General features: G+C 39.7%; 1 protein-coding gene across 1 annotated transcript; it reads left to right on the forward strand.

Moving 5' to 3' along the window:
* Positions 1-786: 786 nt before the first annotated feature.
* LOC4349237 (MADS-box transcription factor 56-like) lies at positions 787-11,442 on the forward strand. Its single transcript, NM_001404063.1, has 8 exons — positions 787-999; positions 1,114-1,409; positions 8,064-8,142; positions 9,869-9,930; positions 10,030-10,129; positions 10,267-10,308; positions 10,424-10,465; positions 10,778-11,442. The coding sequence occupies exons 2-8, from the start codon at positions 1,225-1,227 to the stop codon at positions 10,967-10,969; spliced, it is 702 nt and encodes a 233-aa protein (NP_001390992.1). The 5' UTR covers positions 787-999; positions 1,114-1,224; the 3' UTR covers positions 10,970-11,442.
* Positions 11,443-13,597: the final 2,155 nt, after the last annotated feature.

A 13,597-nucleotide genomic window follows, 5' to 3' on the forward strand; every position in this document is an offset into this window, starting at 1 on the left:
TCCGTCTCTTCGAGTATGTGTTAGGGGCACATCCACGGTTAAATCGAGAGGTTCACTCCATAGAATCAATAATATGTACATTAGGACATACTCCCTCCGTCCTGCAATAAATGAATCTAGCTAGGACTGAATGTGGATGTGACACGTTCTACATCCAAGACTAGCTGGATTGGTTTTTAATGGGCGAAGGAAGTAATAAGAACCAAAATGGTTAAAGCTTGACCATCAATCTAAGCATAAGAGCAAGTATAATAGTAGGCTATAAGCCGGCTAAATGCTGAGGTGGATGAGAGAAGCGGGCTGTAGACTTACAGCCGGCTTGAGCATAAGAACCAAGAAACTCTGTGAGAGAGACAAATGGGTCCTATATTAATTGTAAAGAGCTAACTATTATATAGGTAGGCTGAGAGAAAGCTACAAAGAACCTTATAGCCAATAGGTCGGCTGTATTATTAGCCTTGCTCTAATGCAGTTGCCAGAAATGTCCTAGGCGGGAATACCTGGGGTGCAAATGGGTGAATTCTTTCCCACCAATTGGCGCGGTCCCTCTGATCTCTCTTTCCCCATAGGCGGAGGCCAGCTAAGCGGAAAGGGGCCACCTGGTGGTAGTGTTGGGGCGGGGCCTCGCCCACTTGTTCCTACGCCCCTTTCCGCGCGAGGAGGTGGGACGAGAGACGACGGCGATCCACGGCCAATGGCGATTGCCGGTCTCGGTCGGTCGCACTCGCGCTCGCGCGCGGGCGCCTCGTGGGTCGCGGGTTTCCCAGGACGGGAAGTCGCTCGCGCGGTCGCCTTCTTTATTTGGCTACCTCCTCCTCCTCTCCCCTCCCCACCCATCTCGCCCTCGTCTCGTCTCGTCTCTCCACTCCCCCACCTCCCATCCGCTACTGCTAGTACTACTACTACCCGGCCTCTCGCCTTCTCGCGCGGCCGCGATTTCCGTTCGCAAATCCGCACCCACGGCGGCGCGAGGTCGCCGTCGTCGTCGAGCCATTTCGGGTGAGAGGGGGGGTCTCCGGTTTTTCTCAGATCTGTCCACTTTTGTCCAGTTTTGATCTGGTGATTTAATATACTATTTTTCACTTCTGGTGGTTTGCGGCGACGCGTGTGCAGGGGGGTAGTTTATAAGGGCTTGCGCGAGGAGGGGGAGGAGTAGCGGGTAGCGGCGGCTCGAGTCGAGTCGTCGTCGTCGTCGGCGGCGGCGGTCGAGAGAGATCGGGATCGATGGTGCGGGGGAGGACGGAGCTGAAGCGGATTGAGAACCCGACGAGCCGGCAGGTGACCTTCTCCAAGCGCCGGAATGGCCTCCTCAAGAAGGCGTTCGAGCTCTCCGTCCTCTGCGACGCCGAGGTCGCCCTCATCGTCTTCTCCCCCCGCGGCCGCCTCTACGAGTTCGCCAGCGCCCCCAGGTATACCTTCTTCTCGTTCTCGGCAAGTTCTCGCCGGAAATTATTCTCTCGCTCGTTTCGCCCTCGTCGTGCTGCTGCATCAAATGCAAATGCGATTTCATTCTCTCTCTCTCTCTCTGTGGTAATCGGGTGATTTTTGTGGTTTGGGGGGTTTGAGGATTCGGCTGTTGGGATTGCTTGTTCGTCAGAGTTTGAATTCCTGCCCTTAATTCCGTCGAACAAAAATGGGTTCTCTGTTCGGATTTGGCACCTGCGGATTTGGCCACCGCTGCTGCGACGACGAAGACGACGGCGACGGCGACCGCCGGCCACACACACTACTAGTAGCCTACTAGTTCGTCTTGCTTCTCACTTGCTATTATTGTTATTATTGGAAGCTGTGAACTCCTGTAGAAGTTGACCCCTTCTCTCCCCCTAAATATCTGTACGGCCCTGGAGACCGGATGGATATGCCCACACCTCAGCACTCTCTCACAGTCACCACCAGTTGCCTGTAGTATCTCTTCTTCATTCATCTTCTTCTTCCTCTCACATGTTAACAACTGTTCCATGGAGCATGTCCACGAGCTCTGGATTGATTCTCTGGCGCGTCTCTGTGCATCTTCCTTCCCCATTCGTCGATTCTTGTTCTCGATCCGCGGGAAAATTGACGATTAAAGGAGGCTCCTGACCTCTGAATAAAATCAAGGACAAAAACGTACAAGAAGGCAGAGGTAATAAACCCAAGATAGCCAATATACAAAGAAAAACCAAAGTAAATGGCAGCCAATGGGAGGAAGGAGGCCGGCCGGCGTGCGTGGCCAGTAATTGCGGGGTAGGAAGAAGGCTGCGAGCCTGCGAGCGTGCGAGACTACAAATGGAGAAACAAGCTAATGTGACATCCGGTCAGTGAGATGAGAGATCATTGGGCGCCTACCTGCACCCTCTCTCTCTCTCTCTCGATCCACACCACTGCACTGCTCCCCTCTCGATCGTACACTGGCTGATGAGCTAGCCAAGTTGATTTCTCTCGCAAAACGTACCACGGATTGGTCGCATCAGCTCCGTTCGTCGAGGGTATGGTGTGGGGGTATCTTTCCATCATACACAGTATGACGTTGGCCACAGTACATAGCATGCGATATGGCTGTTTCTGAATATTTTTTCAGTTTTCAGCAGGTCCGAATTTGTTAGGTGGAACCGTGATTTATATATTTCTCCCCTCTTCCTTGTGGATATAGTACTCGTATTGTGTATCTTACTCCTAGTTCTCTTGCACCCACTCCAGCTGGAGAGTGGAGAGAGTGGAGAGTACGTACCTTATCTGGCGCACACTGTACTATAATCCTTATATTTTGGTGATCAGGTGCACCGTTTATTATAGATTAATCATCATCTCTTAGACATGGCTTGTTGCACCTTAATATCCATCTCTTTATCAGGCTTATATGTCTACGGCAGTGAAAAAGCGTTGCCAGTTAATTCATTGTCGTGCATGTAGTTTCCAAACCATAGTCTAGGGAACACTCAATGTTGTTCCATGATATTAAGTGATGTTAAGTACTCCATAACTTAATTAGTACTCCATGCCAATACTCGACAACATAATATTTCCATCACACTTCATATATATGTATGCTCTCCCTCTTTCTCAATTAGGAAGATCTATCTAGAAAATTCTTGAGTTTGCAAGCTATGATATGCAACGAACTTTCTTCTAATGTAAGTGCAAAACTATGGATTGTCATTCATTACTTACGTTACTTCTTAATAAACATTATCAAGAAGCTAGATTGTAGAGCATGTAAAGCTGAGTGGAAAAGGAGTTTTGGTAAGCATGTGATTGACATGTCTTATAGGTCGTCGATTGATCTGCCCAAACAACAGTACAAATGAAGTTAATTCTACTGTGAATAGCATGTGATAACTCGCAATCCGTAGAATGCTTTGGCTTTAAAACAATAATTTTAAGAGTGTGAGCAATGCTTATGTTACTTCATCAGATTATCGTGTGCCTTAATTCTTATCTGTTGATCATATTTAGTACTCCTCCTACCCATAAATATATGAACACTTGAAGCATTTAAAATTTATCCACAAATATGATGATTATTCCTAGAGTACTACTGATCCCTCTTCCCAAAATAAGTGACCAATTTGGATGTAAAATTTGTTTCAAGATAAGTGATCACATTACAGTGCTACTTGTCTATTAATCACCTCTTGTTCAAACTTCTTATCTTACCTCAACTACCCTCCCACTTCTAAACATCCCTCATTTAGGTCATTTGCCTTTCCTCATTATTTGGCTCATATATAAGTGATAAAGTAGCTTATTCATTTATTTTAGAACAGATCGATGGAGTACTTATTACAACAATCACCCGTCATTCAAATTTCTTTCTAACTTACACTCAACCACCGTCCCACCTCCATCTCTCTATCTTCTCCTCCAACTCTCTCTCTTTTAATGAGGGGCACCAAAATATTTTCTTCTCAACTTTAATCTCTACTAAACAATTTGGCATGTGTATATTTGTTAATGGAGGGAGTATTTTCTAAGTTCTAAGTACTTGATATATATCGTTTAACCAGAAATCTATACCTATGTGAAAAAAATACATTGTCCATAGATCGATCTTTCATGAGTATATTACTGAATCATGCCAAATTTGGCCAATGTTACATATTAATTATGATCTTAAAGTTTGTTCTGAAATTACTTTGCCTTGAATCTTCCAAGCAAGTATATATATACGTGTAGGCACCACACTTCTCATGGTCAAATTTAGATATTTATCAACCTAATTAGTCAGTCCATATATAGAGAGTTAATGCAACTAGCTAGTTGCTTTGTCTAATGTGAGATCTTTTGTACGTGAACTGTAAACATTATATATACAACCTCCATCCTATATTACTTGTCGCTTTGAGTTTTTATTTGTAATGTTTGATCATTCGTCTTATTCAAAAATTTTTTACAATTGTTATTTATTTTATTTGTGATTTGCTTTATTATCAAAAGTATTTTAAATATGACTTATCTTTTTTATATTTGCACTAATTTTTCAAATAAAACAAAGGGTCAAACGTTGTAACGAAAAAGTCAAAGCGACATCTATTATGAGACGGAGGTAGTATGATCGGTGTGCTGTCTTTAGTCCTGTTTAAGATACTTAATTTCTCTGAAATACAATTGCTCATAATTACAGTGTTGTTGTCAGTTTTGTCTTCTTTTCCAAATACTTTATTTGAAATATGGATAAATCAAACTTACCTTTTACCCTAATAAACTACACTATACATACTAATCTTAATAACATTTATGCATAACATTTATGGTTTTTGTTCATTCTTTTCAAATCCGTTCCATTCTGGGCAGAATGGGGCAATGCAAGTACTGTCACAAAGAACAAAGAACAGATGGTGCAGCCGGATATGCATATATATATACCAGCTGAATTTTTGGCCGTTTCAGGAAAACTTCAATTTAAAATCAATGTTGGTACTATCAAATTAATAGCTGCAAAGTCTCCACTAGGTCTAGCAAGAAAGTAGCAGCTCAATGGTAGTAATAACTTCATATGTTTATCGAACAGATATTAGCTTTCTTTAAAAGTCCATTACCAAACAAGGCTTATCTAGGGGCATAGTACCCCCATAGACCCATATGTAGGAGTAACAAAGAGAAAATGATTAATTACAAATATTTTAATGGGCTTGTTTGGCAGGGCTCCAACTCTAAGTACTAGCTAAATTCTGTTCTACCTCTCTAGTTCATTTTATAAAAGCACTCTAGCATTCTCCTCTCTCTTTGTAGGTGGAGCTGAAACCGTTTGGTTGGGCTCTAGCTCAAGGAGAGGTGGAGTTGGAGCTTTGCCGTATGGGCCCAATGTATATAAAAAATATCTATAATTTGGTTATAGAGTATTTGTATTTCAATGGGAAAAAGGTATATGTGTTAATAGTATTATACTCTTCTCATAAAAATGAGTGTGAAACTAACTTTTGTAATAATCCTTACTATTAGTTAGCTGAGCTCGAACTATTCTTTAGTGTACAGGCAACACGCCCCAATTCTACAAGTGCTGCAACCAAAGCTTTCAATACTGGTTTTGCCGGAAATACCCGTACCGCTTGCTGGTTGTTACTTCTTCCGTTTCATAATGTAAGTCATTCTAACATTGCCCACATTCATACAAATGTTAATGAATCTAGACATAAACATATGACTAGATTCATTAACATCTATATGAATGTGGGCAATGCTAGAATGACTTACGTTATGAAATGGAGGGAGTATTAGACAAATGTTCAAATCTAAAATTTTGAACTCACTGTGGTTCAGTAACCTGCAGGCAGAGAAAAACAGCATGATTGAAAGCACAGTTTTGCATAAACAATACATCGCAAGTAGATGAAAACTATTAAAACATAATCATCAATAATGATCTGACCAGTCTAAAAAAATCAATAATGATACGCATCAATAGATATAAGTCCATCATGAACAATCATAATGCAATAATCCATCACAAAACCCCTACATAGGGCATACCACAATATTATTCCTTCTCAAATTGTAATTCAAGGTATAACACAATTTCACAGCACACATAAATATCTTATTGATCTTTTCTCTCTTTCCATTAGAGATGTACCTACAGATAACCCTTCAAAGTGAAGATAAATTCATATATAAATTTTCAAATATGTTTTTCTAGATTTTCAAATTATAAAATAAACTGTCCCAGGCAGTTACTAGACGTTGAGATTTCTAACATGGTTGTGCCATCAATGGCTGTTTAATTTCTGTACATATTACATAACATATAGTAGGGTTGTCAATGAGCTGAACTTGAGCACATGGCACATCAATTTCGTTTTCAAGTTGAATGAATGATCTAAATTGACCTTGAGTGAACCTGAGTTGGTGCCAACAACCGATGTTGAAGGTATGCTCTTGCTAAAATTTAATTGAAAACTTGAGCTTTAGCCCGATAAGGTCACACGAACTCTATTTATGCATGTCTGAATGTGTTTCATGCAAAAAAGAAAAGGCATGGCCAATAATTTCGAATCCATAAGGCTTGTTAGCTTACATGTGTTATCCTTCAATGAAAATTATATTCTATATTGGACAAGGTTTCGATTCTTGTTGGTTTATATGGTTGAAACTTTTATGCTTGGAACAATTCCTACCTGATGAATCTTGTTATTATTCCCAAAGAATAGCCAAATACAATATATTTGTTTCTACTATATAACAACTACATTTTGGCAAGTCAATAATTTTTTTTTGCGAGGAGGCTAGTCAATAATTAAGTAGGCACACTCCTATGCACGCCAATCAGATTATGTTGATTCAGAAACATGCATGCGCACTGCACATAAGATTGCTCATTGAGGTAGTTGCATTATTTATTTAGCTAAGATATTGCCAGCATGGCAATGAAGCAGATATGATGAAAATGGAGGATCCAGAATATATATCCTCAGCTTTTTTTTCCAATTATCAAAAAGTTTAAACCATCACTAGGAAGAGTGAAGCTCTTGCATTGTTCATTTAATTAGGTGGACAACAGAAGGAACAGTTCAGTTTCATAATATATAGCGGTCAAGAAAAAGTTTCATATTATATATAATACATGTGATTTTGCGACTTGATACATTTATCGTAGTATCCATTATTCTTGTTAAACTGAGCCTGCCCTGCCTATGGAATGATTACCTGAAATATTATTTTAGTGGAACTCAGTTATGCCTTTTATATTTTATTAAAAAGATAGAATTTGAGTTTGTGTCCCAATTTTTTGTTACCAGGAAAGATTCTAAAAAAACTCAAAAGATGTTGACTATCTAATCTTTTTGAACAAGATAGATACTTAGAACCAAATTTACACAAAGAATAAAGCATTTTAAAATGTAATACAAGTAGATGTATTTCCTAGTCTGGTTTGAACTGCATACAAAAACAAAATTGCTCCAAAGGATGTCTGTCATACTGGCAAATGTAGACATGCTTCTTGAAAAAGTTGGCTCAAAGATGGTCAATTATGCAATGTTTTTTTTTCAAATAAATATATATTTTTTAACATATGTACTGAAATTGAACGTTTTGTGATATACACAGAACATGCACCAGTTTAACTTGCAGTCCTGAATTTTATTGATGTTTAAGTGCTTGCGTTCACTTATTGGTAACTATAGAACGTCCATGCATGTGCTATCGTGTGTACAGCTTGGGATGTAACATCTGAATTATGATATAATAAATATCTAGGAAGGTAACAAAATGTTCCTCGCTAGTGCTGGTGTTGATATATTTTCAGAGAAAGCTGGAAGCGCAACTGTCAAATCAACAGCCGCCTATTGGCATTGAAACATACATATCTACCTCTCGTTGTTTCTACTTTTTTTTGGCAAGAATTTGGTTGGATATAGTTGGCCATAGGCCTGTAGCCACCACTGTTTGTAGCATCGCAATATGCACAGACAAACATTTGAGCTGCTGAGCTAGCAGAGCTAGCTAGTTTATTGTAGCAGGTTGGAACAAGCACAGCTAGCTCAAGTCATGCATGCACTAATAAATTAGAGTATGTATGTTTTTTGCCCCAGAACGATTATATCATCGATCTTCTGATTTTTAGTTTGCTCCTTGTGTCTGTTCTGCAGCCTACAGAAAACCATCGACCGCTATAAAGCATACACAAAGGATCATGTCAACAATAAGACAATTCAACAAGATATCCAGGTGAATATCTTGCCTCCACACACAATCCGCATATATCATGCAACATATGAAAACTATTTCCTTCTTTTTATGTTGACGAGTTCTTGCGTGATGCAGAAGGTACTGCAATTTAGCAATTAATGGCACAATTTTATATTGCTGACTTTTAACTTTCTGGCATGCATTTTAACGTAGCAATGGCGTGTTTGTTAATATAGCTCTAGACTCTAGGATTACAAGAAAACAGAATGTCCCTAGCTCTCTAGACTTGGCGGTTGGGCAACAGAATAATTAGCCTTGGTGGTTTTCAGTCTATACTTGGCGGTTTTCGACCGCCAAGAACATTCTGTTTTCTTGTAGTGTGGTGTGGTACATTTTGCGGCATCTTCAGTTTTTTTTTTTGAAAGTTGCATCTTCAGTTATTAGTGCTAGCTTAGCTAAGAGAACATACTGCAGTTAATTTAGCAATAAAAGTACAAAGTACCAAACACATTGTAAAGTAGCGCTACATGTAACATGTTCATCAGCTGATCGGTTGTTGGGAGTCCTATTAATTTGCCATTGGTATGTCTATTAATTAAACTAGATGAATACCCCGCCGCGTTGCTGCGGGAAATTAAGTTACATAATATGTACATATATGATGCAATATAATTATTAAAACTAAACAAATTGGTACTTATGAATTTTGAGCCTATAAATAATTGAGATTGCATGGTGTTATGAGAGAAGAAAGAAGAGACAATTTGAACCATAGATCTATCATCCAAAGGCTAGAAATAATTGGGATGATGTGGCTTAATGAGAGAAGAGAGAAATAGTAATAACTACACTTAGTGTGGATGAACTATATAAGTAGGGATGAAAACGGTCGGAAACGATCGGAAAACAACCTCAACCATTTCCATAATCATATTTTTCTCGGAAATGAAATCAAAAACGGTAAAGTCGGAAACGAAAATGATATCGGAAATATCGGAAAACCGGAAACGGAATAATACGGACGGAAACATGTCGGTACAGATCGGAAACCGGTAACAAATACGAAAACGTTAAACTATAGAAAACATATATAAGTATGTTATATGTACAAATAAATTCAAGCTATACTATATAAATTATAAATTAACTCCATTTTAGCCATGCACTCAAGTTAGGGATTTGATTGAAGAATCAATCAATCTCTAAACTGTGGGTCAAGTAGAGACGTGCCCTTTAGATATCAACATATTTAGAAATACGGTAATTACCACATTATAAGAAACGGTAATTTTCATAAGAATACGGTAAATATGGAAACGATCGGTACAACAGCAAAATCATTTCCGTTTCCATTTTCATATTTTTTACCATTTCCATATGGCTCGGCCGGTAGAAAGTCGGAAACGAACGCTAGTCGGCCGGGAATTTCCGTTACCGTTTTCACCCCTATATATAAGTAAATAGGATGCCTGCATCCTAGTATCCTACACTTTAGCACCTTCAATTAATTAATTGTTGCAGGTAACTTCTTATTAAGATGAAAAATAATTATTATCTGCATGAGACTTAGCTGAATCAATATTTTCCTAGTTAACTCATATGTGCCAAATTCCATTTGTAATTTCACCAAAAAACATGTGCGGTATAAAAATGTATAGAAGTATTGAAGTACTTCAATATTTTTTGGGGCATATTCTTGAGTATAGTACTATAGCATGTGAACATGCACGTTCTAATTTCTAAGGTTGAATCATATATACTGCAGCAAGTCAAAGATGATACTTTAGGCTTGGCCAAGAAACTTGAAGCTCTTGATGAGTCCAGACGGTAAGCAATCGTGTCTCTTTCTGAGGAGTATGATTACATGATAATCCTGAGAGCCAAAAAAAAAAATCAGTAGTTCACTCTGAATTACATGTGATGCAGGAAAATATTGGGAGAAAATTTAGAAGGATTCTCTATTGAAGAACTGCGTGGTCTAGAAATGAAACTTGAGAAGAGCCTCCACAAGATAAGACTAAAGAAGGTTTATATTAGCTATTTTCAGTACTCCTAATGGCCATGAGAAAATTGAAGGCAAACTTTTTAGAAACTATGAATAATCTTCTGTTTACAGAAATTATTAACACGCATTCTTCTATATTATCTATTCGTTAACACTAGACCGAGCTTCTGGAGCAGCAGATAGCCAAGCTGAAAGAGAAGGTATACAGCCGCAATCAATGCATATTCCTATTCCCTATAGCAATACATCAAACTCCATATATTTTTTTCCCTAACTCTGGATGTTATTTTTTTCCTTGCATCTCTCTGATATTAGGAGCGGACTTTGCTTAAAGACAACGAAAATTTACGCGGAAAGGTAATCAATGATTATGAACAACCGCCTGTTATCAGGCAAAACAACATATACTGCAAACTACCTTTTTCTTCTTTTATCCAGTAAAGCTGCACGTACAGAGTATATCTGATATCTCATGCATGTGCTGATGTGCAGCCTAATTATATTATCCAAATAACCAGATTGATATATGACCCATCAACCACACCATTATTTACATGTGCAATTGATTCATTTTTACAACAAACTTAGGCTGTGTGACTTATGGCAGAATCTGAGATATAAACAATTTCCATTAATTATCTTGAGAAAATGTGCAATTGATCTCTGCAGCATCGCAACCTTGAGGCTGCGGCGCTGGTGGCTAACCACATGACGACGACGACGGCGCCGGCGGCGTGGCCGCGGGACGTGCCTATGACGAGCAGCACAGCCGGCGCCGCCGACGCCATGGACGTGGAGACTGATCTGTACATTGGATTGCCCGGCACTGAGCGCTCCTCCAACCGGTCGGAGACAGGTTGAAGAAGGCCAGCCACAGCAACAGCTGCTATATAGCATGCAGTAGCAGCAACGACGCCAGTGACATCCTGTTCATCTCACAAGAATAACCAGAGCTCTACGCATGCGCACATGAAACCCAGGCATGCAGTTCTCGGTGGGTAAATTATTATCTCGCATTATTAGCTATATGCGTGTCCTTGTCTTTTTCTTTAGGCAATGGAATAAAATTTCCGGTAAGTACAAACACAAACGGAAACAAAGAATTAACAAAGCTGTAGCAGACCAGATCGGCAAATTGAAATGCCAGGTAATCCAGTATATATTTCGCTTCCAGCTGCCTCTACCCTCATATCTCACCTGCCTGTGTGTTTGTGTAAATTGAGCTTGCGAAAGAGGAAGGTAGATGCTGTTAATTTATGGGAGTGGAAGCTAAATGTTGTACTACTGGAGTACTGATTTGTAGCTGATCCAACTGCCACGAGTTTTGGGCGTCGAAATTCCTAGACTTCTTGACACCGATGGATGGAAATTATGCCGACCTGGCGACATGATCCTTAAGTGGTGTTTGAATCTCGATTAAGATAAAGATTAAGTGTTTCACGCAAAACGACAAAACGAGGTGGTAATAACATGTGATTATTTGAGTTTTAATTATTACAAACTTGAAAAATGAATTAATCTGATATTTTAGAGCAATTTTCATATAGAAAATTTTTGCACGAAACACATCGTTTAGCAATTTGAAAAGCGTGCCACGAGTATCCAAAATTTCATTCAACTCTTGTCAGAGAAACGAACCCAACCTAATTTCGGCCATCGAGATTTGAATATTCGATAAGGTGGTATGGTTGTACTCCCTCCGTCCCATAAAAAACTAACCTAGTACTAGATGTGACATATCCTAGAATAATAAATCTAGACAGATTCGTTGTAGTAGAATATGTCACAACCAGTCCTAGATTTACTTTTTTTTTGGATGGAAGGAGTAGGTGTTTGCCGCCGAACAGAATTGCAGCTTTGTTACTTCTGAGTTCAGACGTCTGATCCTGTCTGCATTGCAGCGAATGGGTTAATCTGGGCCTTCGAACAAAGCTTGGCCCAATGTTAATAAAGCCCCTTTTCTCGATGGAATACTGGGACCAAGTAAATCCTACTAACGGATGATGCTAGTTTAAGAAAAAGTCTATTTTCGTTCCTCAACTATAGCCCAGGCCATTCTTTCTTTCTCTTTTTTCATTTTTAAAAAACAGCCCCATTCTAATTTTTATCCTAGCTCCAACTGCAAAACCATTTATATGAAGACTTCCTCAATCATAGGTGGTTTTGTCTTACCTAACATGTTGACATGATCTTTGTTCTACGTGGTAGTTAGATGGTGGGTTATGTGGCGTTTAATTGTCATTATTGTTAGTAAAAAAAAAGGTGGACGCACAGTCGCACATGTAATTCTCTTATAAATAATAAAAAAATACAATGGTATTCTCTCCCCCCCTCTTTCATCCTCTCTCCTGCTCTCCATGGTGGCAAGGAGCTTGAGCTCTTGAGTCTTGACGGTGCCCTCAATCTAGCACGGCGTCGGAAAAAGGACATCCCCTTGTCACTCTTGGCCCCTCCCTCCCCCACCCCTCGCCTTGCCCTATAGTACAAATACTTACCTTCCAATGCTGATGGTGACACAACCGCCCTCCACCCCTACCCAACCCGGGAGAGAGAGGATAACTAATAGATACCATTGTATTTTTTTTATTATTTATAAGAGAATTACATGTGCGACCATCTATATTTCTCCACCGCAAATTCCAATTCACCGCTCTTTTCTAACCCATGAAGCCGCAGCTGGTGATGTTATCACCACCGTTGGTTGGCACTTACCCAACCATCTTTCTAAACTCAACACATAGTAAGAGAAATTTACCTCTTGAAGGCCGGTGTCTCATGCCGATTCTGGGGTCATCCATGTCGGATAGGTATAGTGTGCGGACTGAAATTTTTGCAAAAAAAGTCCTTCAGTTTATTTGTAATTCGATACAGGCCCCTAACAAACAAACCTCTAAGCTGATGTTTTACATATAGGCCCTTACGAAAGTTGGATATTTCATGCAAAGAAGAGAAAATTCACGAATATGGCCGCGCTTGAAAATATGGAAGCTGAGGGGCTTTTTCGTAAAAGGCTCCCACCAAGGGATGAGAAGTTAGGGATCTCTGTCTGCCGCTCTGTCCAAAGAACCAACCCATATTAGGTTTTCATTTTTCGCTAAAAAAAGGTATCTTGAAGCTTGTACACGCAAGCATATGACTGCATGGTGCATGATGTAATGGGGGGTGCCGGTAGTGACGACATGCAATCATTCAAATTGATTGACTTTGATTGCCCCCAAGGGTCTGTCAATCCAAATTAGCCCCCAAGGTTCTAGTGCCCTGTTTGGAAGATTAGTTCATGGCTAATTTTAAGAGTTAATGTTTAGTTATAAATTGGTAGGCTAAACATTAGTTTAGGGTGGTATGTTTGGATCCATGGGCTAATTCAAGGCTAAAACGTAGAGAGAGAGTAGAAAGAGAGGAGAGAGAAGGAGAGAGAGAGCTGCTTTTTTATGGTCCCTACACAAAATTAGCCCCATTAGCACCCCTTGTAGGGACTAATGTTTTAAG

The sequence above is a fragment of the Oryza sativa genome, chromosome 10 (assembly GCF_034140825.1).
Source record: "Oryza sativa Japonica Group chromosome 10, ASM3414082v1".
Taxonomy (NCBI): Eukaryota; Viridiplantae; Streptophyta; class Magnoliopsida; order Poales; family Poaceae; genus Oryza; species Oryza sativa.

Coding starts and splice junctions, on each gene's coding strand:
- LOC4349237 (NM_001404063.1), top strand. CDS start 1,225: ATGGTGCGGGGGAGGACGGAGCTGAAGCGGATTGAGAACCCGACGAGC. Junction 9,931..10,029: donor GCTCTTGATGAGTCCAGACG/GTAAGCAATCGT, acceptor CATGTGATGCAG/GAAAATATTGGGAGAAAATT. Junction 10,130..10,266: donor ACAAGATAAGACTAAAGAAG/GTTTATATTAGC, acceptor CGTTAACACTAG/ACCGAGCTTCTGGAGCAGCA.